The sequence below is a fragment of the Perca fluviatilis genome, chromosome 19, assembly GCF_010015445.1.
Source record: "Perca fluviatilis chromosome 19, GENO_Pfluv_1.0, whole genome shotgun sequence".
Taxonomy (NCBI): domain Eukaryota; kingdom Metazoa; phylum Chordata; class Actinopteri; order Perciformes; family Percidae; genus Perca; species Perca fluviatilis.
In genome coordinates, this window is record NC_053130.1 from 16648662 (window position 1) to 16673175 (window position 24514).

The 24514-nt window shown below is 38.0% G+C and overlaps 2 protein-coding genes across 4 annotated transcripts; one reads left to right on the forward strand and one right to left on the reverse strand.

Moving 5' to 3' along the window:
• The first annotated feature begins 1206 nt into the window (after nucleotides 1-1206).
• On the forward strand, nucleotides 1207-10414 carry hif1an (hypoxia inducible factor 1 subunit alpha inhibitor). The gene is made up of 8 exons (XM_039784733.1): nucleotides 1207-1621; nucleotides 4575-4825; nucleotides 5666-5814; nucleotides 5929-6074; nucleotides 6447-6553; nucleotides 6927-7080; nucleotides 7917-8027; nucleotides 8346-10414. Exons 1-8 carry the CDS (start codon nucleotides 1442-1444, stop codon nucleotides 8400-8402), a joined length of 1155 nt encoding a protein of 384 aa, XP_039640667.1. The 5' UTR covers nucleotides 1207-1441; the 3' UTR covers nucleotides 8403-10414.
• Nucleotides 10415-10524: 110 nt separating this feature from the next.
• cuedc2 (CUE domain containing 2) lies at nucleotides 10525-16181 on the reverse strand. Of its 3 annotated transcripts, none has more exons than XM_039783961.1 (9): nucleotides 16039-16181; nucleotides 15028-15113; nucleotides 14793-14936; nucleotides 14631-14692; nucleotides 14302-14432; nucleotides 13998-14165; nucleotides 13834-13898; nucleotides 13686-13746; nucleotides 10525-12319 (listed from the first exon to the last, which is right to left on the reverse strand). In XM_039783961.1, exons 2-9 carry the CDS (start codon nucleotides 15099-15101, stop codon nucleotides 12290-12292), a joined length of 735 nt encoding a protein of 244 aa, XP_039639895.1. In that variant the 5' UTR covers nucleotides 15102-15113; nucleotides 16039-16181; the 3' UTR covers nucleotides 10525-12289. The 3 variants fall into 3 exon arrangements, with proteins under 3 accessions (XP_039639895.1, XP_039639894.1, XP_039639893.1); XM_039783960.1 differs by having other exon boundaries at nucleotides 10525-12305; nucleotides 15028-15110; nucleotides 16039-16179; XM_039783959.1 differs by having other exon boundaries at nucleotides 10525-12305; nucleotides 16039-16178.
• Nucleotides 16182-24514: the final 8333 nt, after the last annotated feature.

Here is a 24514-nt window from a genome sequence, read left to right on the forward strand (position 1 = left end):
ACAATGCTTTAAAAGTAACTTGTCACTTTAGCTGTGAAATGTAGTGAACATACAGAATGTCCCTAATTAATGTAGTGAAGTAGAAGTAAAAAGTAGCATAGGATGGAAATACTTAAGTGAAGTGTAAGATAAGTACAATAATTGAGTGAATCATCTGATATAATTGTAACCCCTGCATGCAGCGTATGCTCATTCAGAGTGCAATGTTCCCTAGAGCTGTAGATGGTTTTATTTTTTTAGTCATTTTGACTTTGAAATAAGCATGTACTGTATTCCCATGCCAATTACTCTGATTTCTAGATGGAGAAAAAACAGCAGTGTTGAATATGCCATTAGGGATGTCTTGTCATCCAAAGGCAGTGGTGGAACTGCAGTGCTGTGAGATCAACCAGGGACCAAAGTGGCATGTTGTGGAGGAAGTAGGCTACTCTAAACTGTTACTTAAAAAGCTTAGAGTACTTCCTATACTTCCTCAATCAATACCTATACCACTGTGTAAAATACTCGGGTACAAGTGAAAGTCCTGCATTCAAAATGTTACATTGTAAAATTAAAAAAAGCATTATCAGCTAACTAAAGTATCAAAAGTAAAAGTACCTATTATGTAGTATTATGTGTATTATACTGTTATGTGTGTTATATTATATTGTCATCATTGATGCAGACATGCCAGCGGCATTTTAATGTTGCTAATTGGAGCTGATTTCAACTACATAATATAGGCTACTGCTGGGCATTCTACTCTCTAACAATACCTCATATTTTATAAGATGATCATATGTTTTGTATAAAATTAAATCTTTATCTGCAAAGTCTATTGATGTAAGATAAATGTAGTGGGATAAAAAGTACAATATTTCCCTCTGAAATGTAGTGTAGTAGCTGAATGACTGAAGTAGGTTAAATATTCAAGTAAAGTACACATAGGCCTATTGATTTATTTTTACTTGAGAAAATATACTAAAAGACTGCTAGCTCAGATTTAAAGACTGACATGACTTTAAATGTGTGAGTTATGATGGTGTCTGACCATGTTTTTTTCTGAGAAACTGCGAGAAAAAAGAATAAGAAGAAGTAAAATGGCGCCATCTAGTGGTTGAGGCAAATTATCATAGTATGAGCGTTCTAGTCACCCAATGCACTAGGTGTCGCTGTGCGACATTCTGGGCATACAACTATCGAAATGTTTCCCTTCTCTTCCCCTTCCCTTTGTGTCGTTTGTTTTCTGGCTGTAAACACAGCCTACACACGGAACAGAGCCGGAGACTATGGGCTCCTGCAGGAAGGTACATCGCTGTTAATGGGGAAACTTGTATGATAACGTCCATTAGTCCCGCGGCTGACTCTTTAGCCTAGCAGGGAGAGTCCGGAAGAAAAGCCAGTGTCTGGTTGTTTCACTGTAAGGAGGACGGAGACAGCCAATCCGCGCTTGTCGGCGACCATGGCATCGGCGACCGTTGTGGAGGCTGATCCGTCGGCAAACGAAGGCGGCGCTGCTTTTACTGGCGTCCCGAACTGGGACTGGGATGAGTCTCAGCTCCGAAAATATTCTTTCCCAACCAAGCCCATTCCGAGACTGTCTCATACGGACCCCAGAGCAGAGATGTTAATAAGCAACGAGGTAAACCGTTCGCTTGCTGACACTTTAACGTTAAACATACCTTCAAGCCCTGCCCGAAGAAATGTCAGACCTTTTCATAGCAAGAACCTAATGTTACCAAGGTAACGTTAGACCTGCACCACAAACCCTGTTTTGAGAACACTTTATTGGTCAAAAACAGTCATTCGTGTTCATCATCTTATTAACGTATAGGCTATAGAGAGGCAGTGAAAGCGAACTGTAAATTATGTTGTTAAGGTTTATTTCTTAGCCTGGTTTTGAGTGAAGGATTTCATCGTAACGTTAAGTCATCCCAGGGAAATTTATAAAAAACATGTAGCCTAATTATAGAAGGCAACTAGCTCAATTTGTAATTTGCATTTTTTTTTTAAACATTTGATAATCTGTACAATATAATAAGCAGCCTACTTGTACTACTACTTGACTTTGCTTGCTATCATCGTTTTGGGAATGACATCATAATAAAACTGAAGGGATTTATGTTTAAGGGTAATCCAATCAGCGATGTCCCATCAGGTAGTTTGCCTTTGACATCTGGTTGGAAACACCTGCTGATATTCTGGCTTACTCAGAAAAGCAACATAACCCATAAAGAGCAGTCAGCAGCAGTTTCTTCTGCTCTGTGATTATTGTGGATTTCCCCCTTCACCTTTTTGCTGAAACAGCTGTAGGTTTATAATCCAACTGAAATGCTGGCTCTACTGTAAAGGTACTGCGATTGAGGCAGTACTAACCTACTGCATGGGTGACATATTTACATTTCTGAGTGGTATTTGTCTTTGGAAGCAGTGGACAAGCTTCTTTGTTTTCCAGAAACCCGATGAGCAGGCGCCAACGGCATGACCGTATTGTTTTTTCACTTGTGGAGGCAAACCTCATCCTGCTTCTCATTATTTTTATTCAGTGTCAATGTCAGCTGGAGCATTTCCCAGCAGGGTTGTATACCTGTTCAACATTGACATTAGGTAGCCTTTTCAGAAATCTCCTAATAGGGCAATAAGTGAGAATGTACGTGGCTTACATAGAAGTGCATGATATGTGTTATCATTAGTTATCATATCTATTTTAAAGGAAGTGACAATTCACCCCACCCTTAAAGGTTCCAAAAAATATCTACAAATGATTTGCTACTTAAAGATCACTTTTACCTCGAAAGTTTCGTAGCTACTGATACACACACACACACACACACACACACACACACACACACACACACACACACACACACACACACACACACACACACACACACACACACATACTATTTTTTAGTTTTCTCTGGGCTTAAGACCTGAAAGGGAGCTCTGACACATTTGGTTGTCTTGGGATAATTTTAGGGGTGCCACAAGAAACTTAGATATAACATGATGGTGGCCGAAAGAAGCATGCAAAAAGAAGACCCTTCATGGGGCTTTGACTGGTGATACAACAATAAATCAATTGATAGCTTAACAGATATGTTGGTGCATTTTCCAGTTAAGTGAAAAATCAGCTTGTTTTCTTATAATGCATATAACAGAGGGCAGAATTGATGGCCTGCTGGTGCTGGAAACACCATGTTATTATTTTCATTAATAAGCCACAATCAGTTTGTTTGTGATGAGGAAACCTATTCACTTGATGTGAGTGGTTCTAACATGTTTGTTAAAGAAAGGAATATTCCTTCCATGTGCTACATAATTTGAAACACTGTGAAAAACAAACATAATAGGTTGTGAGTGCAATAAAATCGGAGGTAGAATAATAATGGTTTGTTATAGTGCACAATTTAATACTTTTGACGGACATTACAGTGAAAGACAAAACCCCATGCATGTATGCCTCATTGAGCCTTGTATTCACCACAGTGAGCATGGTTTGCAATATTGCATATTTATGCAATATCTATTTAAACAAGCTGAAAGTGAATATTATTTATTTGGCATGAGGAAATTGGAGAGGTCATTTTCAACAATGAATGGATGAATAGCTACATCACATTTATGGTTTACCCTAAAGAGAAAAGTTATGTGTATTTTGGCATAGTGACCTCTTCATGTCAACCCAATCAATCACATACGCGCGCGTGCGAGAGATGCTATGTCTCGTCCATACTTAAAAAAACGTCCATCGCTGTATTAGATGAAAAACAAAAACAACGCACCTATATTAACACACAGTGGAGCCCTGGGGACGCATGAGGTATGACCCTGTCGTATCTAGGCAGAACCATGATGTTAAGATACATTTTTATTATTTAAAACGACAGACAAAGCCGAGTTTACAACCAACACATTATTTTAACTCCGGAAGCGCAGACTCCCCTCGCTCTCGCTCTCGCTCTCGCTCTCTCTCTCGCTCGCTCGCTCGTTCGCCCAAGAGCGAGAGCGAGAGAGAGACAAAGCGAGAGAGAGAGAGAGAGAGAGAGAGAGAGAAGAGAGAGAGAGAGAGAGCGCCATCGGTCTACGTTCAGTTAGTCACGTAGCCCTCGTAGCTCAGTGTATCAAATGCCATAAACTGCACTGTTGATGAATTGCGCTGGCTTGTCTTGGGATTTATGTTCCTTTTTGCATATAAAGGCTATTAATAAAGACCTATGCAAATACCAGTGGTATCAAAAGAAAAAAAAAACGCTTACACAATCAAGATGATGCACATGCAGTAAAGTTTCTGTAACACGTCTTTTGAAAAGAATTAAAAAATAGTTTTAAAGGAAATGTCCTACATTATATTCCAGGCTATTTTATGAACCACATTAACAGCAATAGATGTTAAAGTTGAATTATAAATTGCAGTTGTATTCCATAGTGCATTATTCTATAAATATATTTGATTGTTTTTCTAAGTGTATAGCCTAATTCTCTTGAAATAAACAAATATAAAAAATATGTATGTAAATAAAGCAGCCTGTGTGTATGTTAAAAAAAAATGTTTTGTTATATTACTGTATTGAAACTTCTTTATCTGTTTTCAGGAACCAGTGGTTTTAACAGACACAAACCTTGTGTATCCAGCTCTCAAATGGGACATTGCATATCTGCAGGAGAACATTGGAAATGGAGACTTTTCTGTTTACACTGCAGAAAACCACAAATTCCTCTACTATGATGAGAAGAAAATGGCAAATTTTGAGAACTTTGTCCCCAAGTCACAACGAATGGAAATGAAATTCTCTGAATTTGTGGATAAAATGCATTTAATGGAGGAAAAAGGTGGAGAGGAGAGGTAAGATATATTTAGAATGATATTGGAGTTGGAACAGGAATATGATATAAGCTATGTTAATATTTATCCAGCCTGGTCTGATGCTCAATCTAAACAAACTCCTCTGTTTGAAGCTAGTGTCTAGAAAAAGATGTGACTGTGCTGCAGGTGTGCTTGACAGGGAAGGATGTTTTTTCTAATGTGGTGGAGCAAAGGACTAAGCATCTATACAGGAGAATCAAGGGGGAAGCCTATTATTATTATTATTATTATTATTATTATTATTATTATTACTACTGTGACACACACACACACACACACACACACCCCACCACTTACTAAAGTGAAATCGCTCTTTGACTCACTGACGCGTTATTATGGATCCCACGTAATTTCTAGGCAAGTCCCGCCCTACGAAGCAGATCGATTGGTTGGGGTTAGGCATTGACCTCGAGTGGTTAAGGTTAGGATAGTCGATTGGTCAGGGGATAGGACCTGAACAAATCGGGTTATTTTACCTTGCATAAGCATGGACTCCTGGCCAATAGTAGTGTGTGAATGCTATTGAAGGGTCGGTCTTGCCTAGAAGTTGCGTGGGTTCCATAATAACGCCTCACTGACGCTTACAGTGGCTCTTATCTATTTGAATTTTACTGTCCACTTCTTTCAATGTCATAGTGTTCTTTGTGGCTTAAAAGAGAGGTAGCCTGCTGAAATATAAGTACCTTGTAAACAAGCTTATATCCTGCAGACACATTAATAGCATATTCATAGAGCTGCGTTGCCACTTGTTTCAGGCGTCAGAGAGTAGAACAAGGTGGCTCATACATTTTGCATTTGTCTTTTCTAATGCATTTCAAGGGTATATTTGCAGCAGACCCTGAATGACACGGTAGGGAAGAAGATTGTTGTTGACTTCCTTGGTTTCAACTGGAACTGGATCAACAAGCAGCAAGCCAAGAGAAACTGGGGACAGCTGACATCCAACCTGCTGCTCATAGGCATGGAGGGTAAGGGCTCTTGCAGTAGTTATCCACTGCGAAAGGAATCCAGTTTCTGCTGTATAATGTTGTCCTCAATGTTTTTCACACAGCACATTATTTGTTAATATTCTCTTACCACAGGCAATGTGACACCAGCACATTACGACGAGCAGCAGAACTTCTTTGCACAGATCAAAGGCCATAAGAGGTGCATCCTCTTCCCTCCAGACCAGTTTGAGTGTCTCTATCCATACCCTGTGCACCACCCCTGTGACAGACAGAGCCAAGTAAGCCACAGATACAGTATGTAGATGTTCACCTATGGTATAATAATAAAAACCTATAACTTAGCACATATGTGATTTAGTTCTGTTGCCGTAATCTATAATGTTAGAGGTAATTCACAGTAAATCTCTCAGAAAGAGAGAATCCCCTCAAAGACATTATACAATGATGTCTTCACTTTAAAAAGTGTTATAAAGGTTACTGTGTTAAGATTACTTTGAATAAGGACATTTTGTTAAAACTGGCACATCAAAGCAAATCTCATTTGAAAAAGTAGGAAGGAATTCAAAATGTATTTTACAGTTAATAAAGTTAGATGCATGCAGGTTCAGTATGTTCATGTTTTGTAATACATCCATATTTTTTATTTATAGGTTGATTTTGATCATCCTGATTTTAAGACGTTTCCCAATTTTAAAAATGTTGTTGGCTATGAGGCTGTTGTGGGCCCAGGAGATGTGCTCTACATCCCGATGTATTGGTAAGAAGTACTTCTGTATGGCCTTTTCAGAGACATTATATAGAAAAATTAGCTCCACCACTAAATCAGATGATTATCTCCAGGGGCCTCATTTATCAACAGTGCATAGAAAATGTTCTAAATTCTGTCTTACGAATTAAATTTTGTATGTGCTTAGGTACAACAACACAAAAATCGCCATTTATCAGACGTGCACAAGCCAATCAATTAACTGTATATGGTAATACATCCCTTTATCAACCACCTGAATGTGTTTTTTCCCTCACCGCAATAATGGCAAAGAGAGCAAAGAAGAGGAACTTATAAACACAGAAATGGAGGTACTGGTAGACGAGGTTGAATCCAACCAACAAATATTGTTTGATTCACTCAGTGCAGGAGGGATTACAAACAAAAGAACAAGACCCAAATCCAGCAGTACATTTTTGGGGAAGCTGTACCTACTTAGAAGCCACTCTGTGCCCTCGGCAAGCAGATCAGCGCGATCTTTGAGCGCATTGTTTGCCAAGTCTTCCCATAACGCAAGATAAGCCATTGCACTATATTTCAAACATTTGTCATAGCTGTCTTGTGTAGGTTTTGACACCAATTAGGCAACTTGTCTGTTCACAATTAGTCAAATGACTAATTGAGTGTTTTCTAATAAAAGGAAACACAGGACATATGTGGATGTTGATTGCGTTATGCATACTGTGACACTCTTAAATGCTTTTTAATAGTAGTATCGCTATTCTACCACTAGATTCTGTTCTGTAGCATGGCCAGACCTCTGCTTATATTTACACACATTCCTAAGTGTAAGTACAAGTTGATAAATTCCACATTTTGCGTGGCAATGTTCGTACGCATTACATACGCACATATCATAAGGCCCCAGGGCTTTAAGTTTCTTGGATGCACTGCCAGCTGATGTGTGTTCATGCTCTCTGCATTTCAGTATGATATTTTTTGATTTAACTTCTCAACATGCAAATTAGTCATCCACATTTTTTTTTTATTAGCATTGACTGTACCTTGTGGATCGTTTAAGTAGTAATTGGTGGACATTGTGCTGTCAAAAGTAACTACAATATAATGCAGTTGTATTTGTTAGTAATAAAGCCGATGTGAGTGCAGGGCATTGGTGTTATTTTTATAAACTACTCTTAACTGGTAAGAACTGCAGAAAGTTCCTTTCTGTGTTTGACAGCCAGAGTTTGTGTTTTTTTTTTTTTTTTTTTTTTTTTTTTTTTTGTGTGTTTTGGGGGGGGGTTTTTTTTTTTTTTTTTTTTTGAGTCTTCACAGCCGTTCCTTTAACATTTGTGTTGACCTTGCCACTACATGTTTCTTTGTGATCACTCACCTATTTGACTCACTTGGTTAGGGTGCCTCCACACCCAAGAGGATAGAGTACCCCCTGAGGGCTCACCAGAAGGTGGCCATCATGAGAAATATTGAGAAAATGCTGGGAGAAGCACTTGGAGATCCACATGAGGTAAAAACACTTGCTTTTATATCCTCTTTACAACACAAACTCTTTCCTATCAGCAGTTACATAAGTCACATGTAGATGTCACACTGTCACTTTCTAGAACATTAAATCAGATCCACATTTAGGTCACTTGTTACATGAAATCCTTGGGGCATGCTGACCCTTCGGGCAACCTAATTACTGTGAATATTTATGGCGTACCTGATTTAGTACAAAGGAAAGATATATATGCAGTCTGGGACAGTGAGTAAAACAATGTAATATGTCTGACACTATGAGGGCAGCTTATCCTAACCAAGAGTCCTTTTGTTTTTTCTGTAGGTTGGACCTTTACTGAAAACGATGATCAAGGGGCGATATGACCATGATCTCGGTTAGAGCGCCACTCTTAAAAGAGTGACCTGGACTGCGGTGCAATCTTTTTGCCGCGTGAAAGTGAGACTGCTGCATGCGTAATGCGCATTCTGGCTTTTTTAAGCATACGTATCACTGCACGGCAATAAGCAGCCACCTGAAAACCATTCTGCTTCAGTTGTCTCCGAGTGCCATGGTCATTGCAAATACATCTATCACAGAAGAAACATTGGACTAACTCAGTGGAATTCCACCTACTTGAAGAAGTCTTTTTAAAAAAAATCTTTTGTCTTTGAAAAGAAGGCCTCATTTGGATTAAGTCTAGATATATTTATGTAAATCAGTGTTCTCTCAACATTCTTAATTCAAGCTAGTGGGTTTTTGGGTGCATGCAAATGAAGTTGTAAGATCGGTACCTTTGGGACAACCTCAATATTTTGACCACTAATGGATGAGTCAAAGGGTATTACATATACAGTACACATCAGTTAGATACTTTCTTATATACATGTTCTAACACAGTTATGGATTGATTCCTTAGTGTGGAGTGATCATATTGTATTCTCCATCTTTAGCACTAATACAGCTTTAAAACTGTTTTGGTTCATACCTCTAAAGTTGACAGGTTTTTTAAGGGTCTTCTATAAATATATCCACATAATCTGCATTATCTCCACTCCTACTTACATGGTTTTGGGGAGTGAGCAGCAAGAATTTTCTGTTGCAAAGAAGACAGCATAGGCACGGTAATAAAACATAAGTACAGTGATTTTAAAACTGATGAAATATGTGTGGGTGGGGAAAAAAGGGGGCTCGTATATTCAGCTGAAGGAGTATGTGACTGCTTGCAGCTAAACTGTTTACCTGAGCGACGCTGCTTTGTGTTTATACATGCTCTTGCTTGTTTGATTTGTTTGACTTTATTGAATGTGCTATTCTGCGTACCAGTAATGAGGGTAAGATGAGGGGCACTGGAAATAAATGACATACTGCAATTTTAGTTGCAAATACAGGTAACTTAAATAAATAAAATAAAATACAGTAAGCCACTGTTGTTGGGAAGATTTTTCAGAGGAATTACCAGTGATGTTTTCTTAGGAATATGATGGTTAAAACTGTAAAAGTGGTTAACTTGAACTGCTTAAATGATAGATTTATGTAAAAATGTTATCAATGCACTGAACTAGCAGGACCATCTGCTGGGATGTAGCTTATGTACCAGCCATTGCAGCGCAACACAATGTACCATCTAGTGGTGAAGTTGTATAGTTACCTGGTCCATGCACTATACTGCTGCAATACAAATATTCAACGTGCTATATTGAACGCAGCAGATCTGGGATGAAATGACAAAAGTCTAATTTCAGTTGGAAACGTGTACTTGGTCAGTGATCCTCAGACATGCACTTATTTTTACTCACATGCAGCCATATTTTGAAGACCTTAAAGAGAGCAAGATGGCGGTTTCTGTGCACATTTAAAGTGCTCTCCTGAACTGTTGTAAAAAATATACATTGAACAAAAAGAGGATAATTTCACGTTGTGCTGTATGTGCCAAACCAACATACAAAGCAGTAGATGGGTATCTGTATTCAGAAAGGAATATCCATGCACTAAATTTACCAGGAATACACGTTCAGGTGTTTTGTTATGATTAACCTTTAGATTGTTGATAACGTGCATATCTATTTCTTACAAATTGCACAATGATGGAACAGGGATACTTCCTCTGTAAAATAATGACATACCTGATGTGGGACTGATGTTTCATCTCTCTCTTAAATTGCTAGGTTAACCCTGTTTACTGTATGTGCCTTGTTTAAAAGCGGCATGGCACTAAATGTTGCAACAACTTGATTTGGAATTTTTTTTATTTTATGGTCAAAATGTTTTCACTCTGGCATTAAATCGCTTTAAAGGTAGGATTGACATGGTTCATAGCGATCAAGGCATGTTTTTATTGATGGATGCCTGTTTTCAACGTACAGTATGTGCTCTCCTTGTTCCTCTGATTAAAGTTTGTTTGCAAAGTTCTACACTGCCGAGTTCTGAATAATGTGATGATTTCTTATACACAAAGCTATGAAAAAAGATTTGGTACTTTTCAACCAGTATCTTGAGTAACATGAGTGAACAATTCACAGAATAGGATGTGAATGATCTACAAAAATGTGTATTTATTTACTACAAATTGTGCGTCAGCAGTTTCTTAAAGCACAGGGTTAAAACTGACTAAACAGCTTCATATAGTAATTTAAGACAACATTGCTGCTGATAATCAGTAACATCTTTTCAACACTTGATTGTGTTACACCTACACTCAGAAAAAAATACCACCAATTCAAAACAATTGCTTATACAGTTGTTGCTTGAAATGGATGCAGACAAATACAAGTATATATTAGTAAAAAAAATAAAAAGCATCTGACCAGCCCATTTATCCTTCTATACAACTAACAAAAATCAAACGCGAATCCAATCATAATCAAGGTTTCTACAACCAACAATCACAAGCGAAACAAAATTCACAACACACGAGATGAAAGGAGCTGTGATAGAGGACCGCTTCGGTAACATGTAAACAGACCCTGAAAGCACACAGCGGCCCTCTTCACAATAAATACATGATTGGAGACGTTGCAGATCTATACATCTATATCAAAAATAAAGATAATGCTGTTGGAATGAACTTTAAAATCAAGTCCTCACGCAGCATGTTTCGCTTAACATTTAGGGGGCAACCATGGTCCTCCATTATGACAGAAATTACAGTGCTGTAATCTCTTGAGACTAGAATTTGTTGTGCTAGAAAATCTATTGCACATTAATGTATTGATTGTTATATAGTGTTTTCCATTAAAGTTGAGCCATTGTGCAAATATTTACCATTTCTCTCAGGTTGTAGCAATGGGCTGACAGATCTCACTTTTGGATGCCTTTGAGCCCAGGTCATTATGTTAAAAAAAAAGCATGTGCATTTCTGTTTTTCATTTTAGAAATTATAAACAGCAAGAAATAATTTTATAAAGTGGAAAACTTGGCATATTATCACATACACTTCCTTGATTTGCCCTCAGGAGAGGGAACCCACATATCAAACCCTGTGTGAGGATTGCTGTGGCTACCTGCTGTACAAATGTTCATAAAAAGATCTATATATCTCAAAAATAAGTTTTCAATCAAAAACTATTTTGTAGCACAACAAATTGTCCAAATCACAAGGCTTGACCAAACAGCACTGTTTTCCTGTATGATGTAAAAATAGAACTTTAAATGAAATTGGCATCAATGATTTGATATGTACATACAAAAGCAGTTGAGACTTGTAACGTCCAGAAGAAACTACAGCACCACGAGAACTTATTTACAGAAATGACAATAGATTCATCATACAACTTTATGTCACAGTTATGAATCTATATTTTCTATTGTAAGTTAAAGAAAATACAAATTAAAAAAATAAAATTAAGAGGTTAAAAAAAGACACTACTGTCAGTGCAACATCAGACCTGCTGAGATGGCAAAAAGTAGATAGGTTAGGCTGCCTCACAAACAAGAACACAAGTTACAACATCAACAAAATATCATATATGTCAACTGAAACATTGTAAAATGTTTTAACCAAGGCATATAAAAGGTAACAAATAAGCCACTCAAACAATAACAAATATGTTCTTTTACTTGAGAAAAATCTAAAAAATTCAGGCCAAATGAAAAACAAACAAAAAAAACTTAAACAATATTGTCATTAGCTGCTCTTACACTGTGGTGTGCACGTCATTAATGGAATCTGTACTTTCGTGCAGGCTTGAGGTTGACATATGTCTTCTTCATGTCCTCTGCTTCGTCTTTCTTCACAAGGTGATATCGCTCTCCTTTTGTGGTTACCACCTGGTTACTGTGGTACCGAACTAGCTTCTTTGGAGCCTGTAAAAATAAAACTGCATGTTTTATTGCATGAAACACACACACACACACACACACACACACACACACACACACACACACACACACACACACACACACACACACACACACACACACACACACACACACACACACACACACACACACACACACACACACACACACACACACACACACACACACACACACACACAGCAAAAGTCTTAGGCAGGTGTGGAAAAAATGCTGTAAACTAAGAATTCAAAAATATAAATAATGATTGTTTATTTTTTTCAATTTACAAAATGTAAAGTAAGCAACCAAAAATAAACATCTAAATCACATAAATATTTGGTGTTACTACCCTTTGCCTTCAAACCAGCATCAACTCTTTCCCTTCGAAATCGGAAGATGTCCAGCAGTGCCATCAGCTCAGAACTGGCAGAAACCAGTGGGACCCAGGTACACCCATCTACTGTCCGGAGAAGTCGGGCCAGAAGTGGTCTTCATGGAAGAGTTGCAGCCAAAAAGCCATACCTCCGACATAGAAACAAGGCCAAGTGACTCAACTATGCACGAAAACATAGGAACTGGGGTGCAGAAAAACAGCAGCAGGTGCTCTGGACTGATGAGTCAAAATTTGAAATATTTGGCTGTAGCATAAGGCAGGTTGTTCACCGAAGGGCTGGAGAGCGGTACAATAATGAGTGTCTGCAGGCAACAGTGAAGCATGATGGAGGTTCCTTGCAAGTTTGGGGCTGCATTTCTGCAAATGGAGTTGGAGATTTGGTCAGGATTAATGGTGTCCTCAATGCTGAGAAATACAGGCAGATACTTATCCATCATGCAATACCATCAGGGAGGCGTATGATTGGCCCCAAATTTATTCTGCAGCAGGACAACGACCCCAAACATACAGCCAAGGTCATTAAGAACTATCTTCAGCGTAAAGAAGAACAAGAAGTCCTGGAAGTGATGGCATGGCCCCCACAGAGCCCTGATCTCAGCATCATCGAGTCTGTCTGGGATAACATGAAGAGACAGAAGGATTTGAGGAAGCCTACATCCACAGAAGATCTGTGGTTAGTTCTCCAAGATGTTTGGAACCTCCTACCAGCCGAGTTCCTTCAAAAACTTTGTGCAAGTGTACCTAGAAGAATTGATGCGGTCTTGAAGGCAAAGGGTATATTGATTTGATTTACATTTCTCTTCTGTTCATTCACTGCATTTTGTTAATTGATGAAAATAAACTATTAACACTTCCATTTTTGAAAGCATTCTTTGTATCTATCCATCCATCCATCCATCCATCCATATATATATATATATATATATATATATACACATACATATACACATACATATGATATAGATACATTGTGATTATGAAGTATAACTTACATCTTTGGGGGCGACAGGCCGGTGTGTTTTCTTATCATCCTCCCTGTCCACCAGCATGTACCTATGGAGATGAAACGTGGTCATAAACATAGAAACAAAGAAGTGAGGCCAGTTCTGCTCTACAAAAGATAATAGCAATCTTACTCACTTCTCAAGGATGCTCTCTTTAAGTTTCTGGTCTGCCAGTGAGGAAATACTCTTCCCATGGTTTACCTGTGGCAACAGGACACCATCAAATCAGACTGCTAACATACACAAAGTAGGCAGCGGCTGACAGGAAACAGTGTGTTTCTGTGTGTAGCAGAGACTCACATTAAGAGGAGTGGGGCTGAGTTGGACATCACCCTCTATGATAAGGCGCACAGCTTCCTCCATGTCTCCTTTGGCAATAGACAGGGCGCTGCGAGCCTCGGACAGACTACACTTGGGAAACATCTCCAGCAGATGCTGCTCCTGGGACTCCCACTCAGACAATGGTAGCTGAACATGTACACATATATATTAGCTCTAATTTAGGTGGATGAAAACAATATAAATAGTAGGAAATACAATAAGCACAAGTTAAATCATAGTCAAATGTATCTAGAAAAAAAAAAGAATGTGCTGAAATTACAACCTTGGCAGTGGCGCCCTCTGTTTGTGTTTTAAGGCACTGCGTTTCTCCTGGTGGAGGTTCACTGGGCAGATCGGTGAGTTTCAATGAAATCTCTTCTGCCCTTGCCTTAGGCTCAAGGTTTGCTTCATCAGCTAAAAAGGACACAAATTAACATCAGCACACTGTAGTATAAATGTCAAGCTGATGATCCCATCTTAAATGAGTGGAACTGCCCAATAAAGTTTGTTTTTGCAGCTCCTTTGATAGCATTATGAAAATGAAGCCACCATTTGGAAAGGGTAAGGCTGCTACAGTACTGCATGTATTATAAATAACAATTAAAGCACTACCTGAGGTCCTAGCAGTGGCTAGTTTAGAAGCCAGATTGAACATCATTTCACAGACTTTGACACTGCAAAATGAAAAAAAAATTGTAATAACAACACATGCCTATGTAATGTAGTTGTCTGGCTGTGGTCAGAATAGAGGGAAAAGTGTGACTGTGTGTTTACCTGTCAATTTCCGCAAAACCAGGTATGTAAGCTTCTAGCATCTCTGCAAAGACCTCCACATCAAAGTTCTCCTCAACACTCTGCTGGGAGCCGAGATCCTCCAGGACTCCAGTGATGTAAAACAGAAGAACATCATCCAGTGTGCTGCATTGAGTGGTTAAAAAAGAGGTTACTGTAAATCTGACGGAACTACACCTTTTGTGAGGATACAAAAAAAAGCTGTAAAGTTATTTACCTGAGATCTGCATCAGGAATGTAAGCCTGAATAAATTCGTGCAGCGCACTGTGGATGATTTTGTGGAGGTCCATTGCGTTCTCCTACTGCGCAGTAGAGGAAATACAGAGTAAAAGTGCTGGAGTTGGGGTACAGCCTTCTTATATACTGTCTATATGGGTACAGCAGATGACCAAACAGTTGTCCCCCATGTACCAAATATGATACACCACATCAGGCATCAGCTCAGGCCTACATGCAAATGTTACGAAAGCATTTCTTACGAAAGCATGGTTGTGAAAGCTCTTCCTGCCGCATCGGTAGGACGCTAGTGGTGGTCAGTATATATAACTTTTACGACCGACCTGTACGTCAACGTTACATGGCCTTTTGGTAGCTAACGATTAATTTCCATAGACAGTAGTTAATTTCAACAAAGATCGACAGTCAGTTAACATGAGTCATGTTAACGTTAACCATGATGCAACGGTGAAACATTAATTTCATATAATCGCCGTCTTCACTAAAAGTAAGTTAATTGATGTCAGAGTATCTTATATAATATGTAACGAATGTCATCAAATAATGTTTATGATGATAACTTTGCTAGCGTTTTGCCCAGCATTAGTAGTGCAGCTACTTGGACATTTCCGTAGTTATCAACTAACATTAATTACGAACAAGGAAACTTATTAAGCCATTAACGACAGGTTCCTTGATTACCATCATCACTAACGCCACGGCTAAGCTATCATTAGCTAGCTAAATATTTGCAGGACAGCCGTGTTATTATCCACACAGCCAATTATTCCATGCCCTGTCATATGTTTTCCACAGTATCATTGTTCATCTTGGTATCCTCTTAAGAAATAACGGTGACATTAGCTAGGTTGTAAGCGAACTAGCTAGCGCTAGCTAAGTGGGTATTTGTTAGCTAACATCAATTGCAAGCTAACAGTTAACGCTTCATGCCAAATCAACCTCGATTATTTAGCGTTATATCGGAGAGACCTTTAATGGAGTAAAACTTACTGTGACAGAAACTATGGGGACATGAAGCTCAACGTTTGCCCCAGATGTATCAGGGGAGGCTGGTCACTGCAGTTGTTACTAGCTAGCTAGCTAGTTCGTTAGCCCGCACGAATCAAAACATTAGCACGTCATTTCCTCTGATTGTAAACAGCCTGGTTAAATGTATGTAGCTAGCTATTATTTTATGAATGTATGCTACGTGTGTGAAACTTTCTTTGTTTAACATGGATTTGGTAAGGCTTTGTGGAACTAAGAAAGGGGAGATGTATGAAAAGTAAAACAAGTAATGATTATTCTATTTTTGATATATTGTGTAGCCTGTTGTATTTGAATAGATTGGCAATGTACTTGCACTGACACTCTCTTGCACTATGATACCATTGCACCTTTCTGCATTTTTTTTTCTTCACACCGCTCCTTTCCTTTGTATTTTTGTAGAATACGTGTGCGTGGATGTCATATGTATGTGTGCCTATATGTAGGTATGATGTGTATATTGGACACCTTCATTTCCTTCGGGATAAATAAAGTATCTCTATATCTATGAAAACAGAAGCCATTTGTATTTAAAATCTTCAAACATGCATCAGTTCAGTACTGAGATTAGACACTGAAACATTTAGAGCTGAAATAATAAGTCAATTAATTGATTACCGGACTAATCTGTCAACATAATACATGCCCTGCAGAACAATTCATTAAATTCACTGTCCTGCACAATACCTGCATGATTCCTACAGGACTTCTTAACATACTTCTGAGGAGCTTTTTTTTGTAGTTGCTGATTAGCAACTATTTTTAAATTGATTCATTCAAATAAATCATTTGAGTAATTTCCCAGCAAATTGCCAGAAATTGGCTTGTTCCTGTCCCTCCAATGTGGTGATTTTCTATTTGTCTCTGTTTTATGATTAGGCTACAAAACTGAATATTTTAGGGTTTTGGACAAAGATAAGAACCTTGGACCATGGGAAACTGTGATGGGAGTTTTTTTTCATAATTTTCTTACATTTTATAGACCAAACAACTAATTGATTAATTTTGATGTATCACCTAGGAAAATAATAATTGCTCCCCTACATTACATGGATAGTGTCTCACATTGCCAGACCTATCTCCACAGCGCTGTGGAGGAAGGTCTGACTACACACATACATTCTGGGATAGAAGAAAAAAAATGCTCTGGGTTGTTTGCATTTTAAACCAATCACAGTCCTCTTGGGTGGCACTAAACTCCAGACACAGAGACAGAATAGTCAAGACAAAATAGAAGAGACAAAATAGTCAGAAAAGGAACTTGTTTTGGTTGAATATTTACACAATGTGTGAGCTATTTAAATTAGCTGGAAACATGGTTAAACGTAATTTGCTCAGTGTATCGCCATGTGTACTTCGTCAACTGCAATCCCTGCTAATCGGTCCCAAAACGGCCCAGTAGTAAATGCTGTAAACATATTCCTTGTAAGTCTTTACAATCATTCCCCAACTGAACCAAGCAGTCCTGCCTTATTGCACGACCAAAACTTTCTTTAAAACTTGCCATTTTCAGCTTGTAGTTTGCTAGCTCAAAGTTGGATGTTGTTTCCTGAAGCGAACGGAGTTTGAGAATGGCAACACACAGAGAGCAGAAGGTGAGGGACATCCGGTGCGTGAGCCACACACCGTCAGGCAATTATCCTGGAAATGTGCTTCCATTGATCCAGACTACATGGAAACAAATCTGAAAACTATCAAGGCTATGGGCATGCGCTTCAAAACATTTTACCATCGCCAAATTCCCTACTTTTGGGTTTAATTTTTAATAAACTAACACATATTATTAAAAATGCAGCTATTATGGTTAACCCTTGTCCACATTATAGAAGTTGTCTACAATATTTCATACGTCACAACATTGTTTACAACATATTCCACACATCACCTGCATTTCTTTGGGAAACATACACCAACATATTTTAGTGAGACTACAACAATATGTGTGATGTTTTAATGCAACAAAAAAATCCAGGAGCATATCAGAAGTGTTGTGTTTTTTGTGTGTTATGTTTTGGTAAGTAAAATAAAATATGGAGGGATAAGAAGGGACCTCTGCATTGATATGGGATTCCATAATACTTTCTACAATCAATGAAAGCTGCATCAGAAAACACATATTAATCACTTTAATATGTGGTGTCTAACAACAAAACCCTTTTGTAAAACATTCAAGTCTTTTTCATGTATTCCAACTGTCATAAACTGTTTTACTGAGGCTTTTACAATTAAACATACAGCTAACATGTTTGGTTCAGACTTCTGTGAAGCTTTCTGTGACCCACATTCTTGACTCAGTGTGTGAACACTGGTCTATACTGTACATTAGGCCAGTAAATAGTCGTCTACTCTCACTTGGACATTATCTTATCTTTTGCCAGATCCATACATAGTTGATGATCAAGGTGTTATCTGAGGCAACATCAATGATGTCATCAGATCCTGCTCTCAGTTACCTCCGCCTGTGTTGGTATTATAGCAGATATGTACCTGTAAATCATTAATGCCCATTCAATTGTTTCCCTGCTCCCTTGGCAGTATCTCTTGCCGGCTGTAGTATTTCATGGGGGGAATATGGTACAAGCTGCTGATAAAACAAGCACGAACAATTCTCAACTTGGCTGAACTCTGTTTCAACTCTGAGCTCATGGCTAGACTGAGGCATCAGAGGAGAGCGTGTAAAATCCACAGCAAAGGAGAGCATCTCAGTTTTCTCCATGTGTGTAAACAGCTGAGCTGCCTGCAAACAATAATGAATGATCTAAAAGCCACCCTGGATCCTGTATATAATCATGTTTTTCATCCTTTCCAATGCAAAATCAGTGGTAAATATTAACTCATGCTGACAGACCTACTAAAGCGGAAAATGGTTTCTTTTTTTTCCTTCTTTTTAAAGTAAAAGGTGTCCCAACACAAGGTGGCAGCATTGAGTTACAAGTGACAGCAGGAACTCATCCCCGAGATGGTTTGCTTGTGACACCTTCCAGTAGCAACAGAACAACAAAAGAGATTTGCTGCTAATATCAAACAAACATCCTTAGAAACACACAGACATTCAGTTGTGTATTCATTTCATAATCACGTGTAAACACACACAAACACACACACACACACACACACACACACACACACACACACACACACACACACACACACACACACACACACACACACACACACACACACAGAATACTTTAAATCAATGTCATATACCTTAAATAATAAAAATAACAAGAAACATGTTGCACCTTTAGCCAGTGTTATTAATACAAATTGCCATTGAGGGAGGCACAAACAAGTACAGTAGAGTGGTTGAGTTAAAACGGTGTGACTAGGGCTGGGTTAAAATAATAATATTTCAATGTTCTGATATCAATTAATACAATCCTGAAATCGATCTTTTAATATATGCCTTTTCAATGTCATCTTAGTCCTGTTAAGTAAAAAGTACTTTAAACTAACTTTTTGGGGGTCAGTTTTTAATGTAAACATTAACCTGGTGCATTATTTAAAAAAATGTTGAGGCTTGCTTCTTGCTTGTACAATTTACAGCACAGGTTATCTGAGAACCTCTTTCATATCCAAGCAAAATTGGTATTGGTATTGACTGAAATTTCCCTAATGTAATTGATATCAAATCGGAAATGTAATTGAATCAGTACCTTGTGAATCAGAATCAAATCGATTCAGTAAATCATTGGCGAAATCCACGCCTAGGTGTGACAGAACCATATCCTTGTGATTGTTTTGTGTGTCTGATCTGTGTGACAGTAAACTAGATAATTAAATGTATTTGCATTTTTTGTCAAATGTATTTAATGTAAGTTTAAAATAGACCACGTTTTTCCAAAGGACATATATGAAGGGAAACCAGTATGGAAATGAGAGCATTTCTTCTGCTATAAGGCATAAGAACGGACTGTTCTACAAATGTCAAAGAGGTATTTTATTCAAACACAAATCATTTACAAACTTATAAACTCCTGCATTACACATTAATATAAGTGGAAGGCAAACCTTAATATGTGCTAATGGTATGTTTACACATTTCCGTTCTAGTATGCCAGGGTACAATCAAGCATGTCATGCAACAATGTCGAGGCAGGGCACATAATGTGGATATTGTATTGGTGGCACAGATTTCCATTTTCACACAGACAATGGGGACTGGGGGGGATGTCTGAGTAAAAAAAAAAATGAAAAGATTACAATTCTCATCAGAGTCACCAAAACACTGAATGATTTACTGCCAAATTAATTACCCTTTACCCAACTTTAGACAATAATGCTCGGAGCTGTCTGTCGGAACAGTATTATTCTATTAACGTTCGATTTGCAGTTCAGCCACAGTGACTTCATATTTAGATTTTATTGTATTTTCTTTGTGAATGTGTAGCATTGCATCCACAATAGAAAGGCACAGAATTATCTGATATTTTCAGTTGAATCACCTGTGCGGCAGAGATGTGATCAGCATATTATTTGGAGAGAGAATTTGTTAAAAAATTTAAACACTTAACATATCTGTTCCAAGGCATTACAAAAGGTGCATTTACAGAGTGAATTCAAGCACAGTAAAGTTTAATTAATTGAAACTTTTACAATATAAGGCCTCCTATACAATCATAACCCATCTTTAATCAAATCTAATCATGGTACCTCTCTCTGCTTGGTCTTGAAGGTTGTGTGATTCAAAGCCTTATTGTGTAGATTCTCACACAAATACAGTATTAGCAACACTTGTGAAGTCAAAGTTGGCATATGTTTTTTAATTACATTTTATCTGTACACTTTAAAAAAAAAAAAATGTATAAAGAGCTGCAGGTTAGTGACTTGAGGCATGGAGCATGGGCATGAGATTTGCTGGCTGGTTGTCCGAAGGCGCGGCTGACCTGATCCAGATCCGGGCCACCTGTGTGGGCTAGCCTTCCCTCCCGTCTGCCTCCTGTACTGTCTCCAGGAAGTGGTCACCAGGCAGCCCATTGCCATTTCCCCCCCTCCACTTCAACTTCCAAGAGTGCAGGGTTAGACAGGACATGTAGACCATGAAGCACGCAAAAAATAGTCTCAAATCTAATCAGACAATTATATATTTAATGCAGAAACAAATTGATCTTTAAATATACAGTAAATGGATATACAGTAGATAAATACGGTAAACAATGTTAGATATTTGAATCACAGTTTTGCAGTTAAAGATCTCTTTTTGAGCATCTGTGTCATTTGGACCCTCTTTTTCATTGGATGTGTATTCTTGTTCAAAGACTTACCTTTTTCCTAACCTAAATTTATATGGGTTTTGACCCGTGACACCACAGAGGTCACTACGCTTAATAATATTAAGTTGAAAAAAATCCCACAAGCAAATCATTTTGAAAGTTTGTTCTATTATTAGTCTATTATAGTCAGATAACATAATTACCCATTGCCTTCATTACTGGAAATATGAGTGAATAAAAAAAACGTAAAAACGAGTGGTATATTTTAAGATGAAAGGTCCTTGGGGCCAAAAAAAAATTACATTTAAAACAGTATTTACATGCAAATGAGTACATAATAAGTTAGCTATGGGGTGAAAAACAATATTGGATCATAATTATTGTTTTATGAGTATTTTGAGCTGAGTTAAATCATGGGTCAAATTTGACCCGCTAACACAAAAAATTTGTGCAGCTTTCTAACACATTACAAGGGCTAAAAAAAGTTTTGTTAGGAATACGGCAGATGCCAAGTAGGGCGATTCAAAACACACCTAGCTTAGGTTCATCTCAGTAAATGGTTGGCCTCCCTTGTCTTAGTCTGTGTGTCTCTGTTCAGCAGTCGATAGGTTAACCTGCCTGTGGCATCCATCTTGTGTGGCCCGCCTCGCATTACCATTGATCTGAAGGAAATAAAGAGCACACGTGTTATTATATACAGCCCAGAAAAACACCCTCTCACATTGATGGAGTGAGCAGGCCAAATGTATGAAATATTGCCCCTCCGACATATTCTGTCTTCCTGTCAATAGTGCAGTCTTCGCCCACAACCTGGATCAATAGGGACTTATCTTTTCATGATAACACATAACGATGTTGTCTGTTGTCTTTTTCTGATATTGAAGTTCTAATTCTATTCCTCTGCCTTTTCAAATCATCCACACTGATATGTATATTTGGGCATGCCATTATAACAATTTTATCGTTTATCCTTGTTTTTTACCCCTAAAGAAATAAAATTGGTGCGGGCCTGCTAGTCTGAGACATGGCAGTTACAAATTTACATGTTGGTTTTCTGGACGTTTCTCTGAAGCTTTTGGGGGTCTCTCATGTGTGAGACTGCTCAGTGGAGAGAAGACACCCCTCTGTAAAAACATCTGTTGTGGAAATGGCTGTCAGACTCCCTTTTGTGGGCTCCGTCTCTTCTGTGCACAGAGATTGTCATTTATTTTGATCATTTATGTGGGTGAAAGCATAATGATAAAAAATCTGGTGAATGTACCCATGCAGTTGAGCAGTCTACAGTTGTGCTGTTTTTTTTAATTCTTTCATGGAAAGGAACATTTCGCTTTGATTTAGTAACTTCGCGGTCCCACATTGAAGCATGTCATGTAACTATGTTTGTTATTTATTGTAAAACTACAAAGCGTTGTGAGTGATATGACATTTTTAGAAATATTTTACAATTAAACATTTCAGTTTGCATACATTTGCTGTACATTAGTGTACAGGGGCAAGCTGCTTAAAGATGATAACAAAAATACTCTTTAAATATTCATGATGTGGTGATAGTTATCGTGAATGGAAGAAGTCACTGGAAAAGAGAAACTGGCATTGTTTCTTATTGTTTTGTGGGATTTCTTTGTGGAAAAGGCAATTTCTCTTTGCACTAAAAATAATACCCACTGTAGTCTTTTCTTCTGTGAGCTTTGAGTGAAGGAAGCAGTCAGTAACTTTATGTAAATGCTGTAAACAAGTAAAGTGTCATTCATAGAAAGTGATATAAAAGGATCTGTCTCGGTCCTTGAAATGTATTGCCACAAAACCTTTTCATTACGACTTTCTCTCAGAATAGCCCAGGGTGAGCCACTGTTCTCCACCTACACAGGAAGTGTTTTGAGAGTACCTGTCCAGTAGTGCCACAAGGCAAATCACCTCTTTGTTCTCCCAGGTCAGCTGCCATTTATCTCAGTCAAGCTGCTCTTTCAGCTAATTCCTTCTCCCTGCTCTGCTCAAAGCATGAAACTATTTCATTCCGAAATAAGTCATTGCTTTGTATAAAATTATAATGAGCGATTTCAGACAAGTTAATTCAAGTTTAAAACAGATTGTATTTCCATGCTTGTATGTTTTCAGTGTTTTAGTGGCCCTAATACAACAGGAAAATCACTGCATTGTTGAATGATTGGCGCCAATTAAGGAATTAGTGTAAGTGCATTGTGACAGCCGACTAATCCAGGCAGAGTTGGACAATGTATCTATCTTGAAGTGACAAGTAAAACATCTAGACATTTAACTTTGACAATGTCTTCTCATAAAACAACAGTTCTGGGTGGAAATATTGCATTTCCTGTGAGCCCGGTCTGAGATGTTTTCACTTGTTTTGAAGCACAGCATCAATTTTCATCCATGTTAGATGTGAGGCTTTTTCTCAGATTACACACTGGCTGGAACAAGAATGGGTTTACAGTGCGAAGTCTGAGAGTTATTTCAATTATGTGTCTGAGTTTTCTCTCAGTTTTCTTCATAAACACATTTAAATTAAATATAAGCAAAACATGTGTTTATGTAAAATACTATTTTATTTTAACAAAATAGAGCTAATTATGTGTAAAAGAAACCAAGCATTTTGTGTGAGACCTGGTTTAAAACATTTCAAAGATAGGCTATGTATATGATCCATAACAGCAAGGTCCCTGCATGAATTGATGGGACGCCTGTTTGTGATTCCTGCAGAACAGGTGAGTGTTTAGGCAGAGTGTCACCTCATAAACTAGCTGATAACCTGTGCCTGTGTCTTCTTATCTGTCTTCCAGACAATCCCTGGTCCCTGAGCATGTTGTCGTTTCCCCTCAGGGCCATTATCAGATCCCCTCTGTAGGCTTCCAGCAGCTGCAGTTATTGTGGAAGACTCAACTTTTATAGCCCCATGATGTCTGTGACAACACCAGCTTTTATGAGTGAGTACATGTCATCTTGTGGTTGTTGGGATGGTAGTTTCCTTTTTTTTTTTCTTCTTTTTTTTTTGACGGAGAGGCTTCTTTCTCATTTTTTTCTTTTTTCATTATCGAACAAAATTTTAATAAAACAATCCTGATTAAATTCTTTCAAATTTACAACACACCTGATACATTAGTTGTTAACAAACAAATAAACAACTACAGAAATAGAAACATTTTTCAATTTGTCAGTGGCTAATGTTCTGAAAAGAGTGAATAATATAATAAACATAGCATAAACAGAAA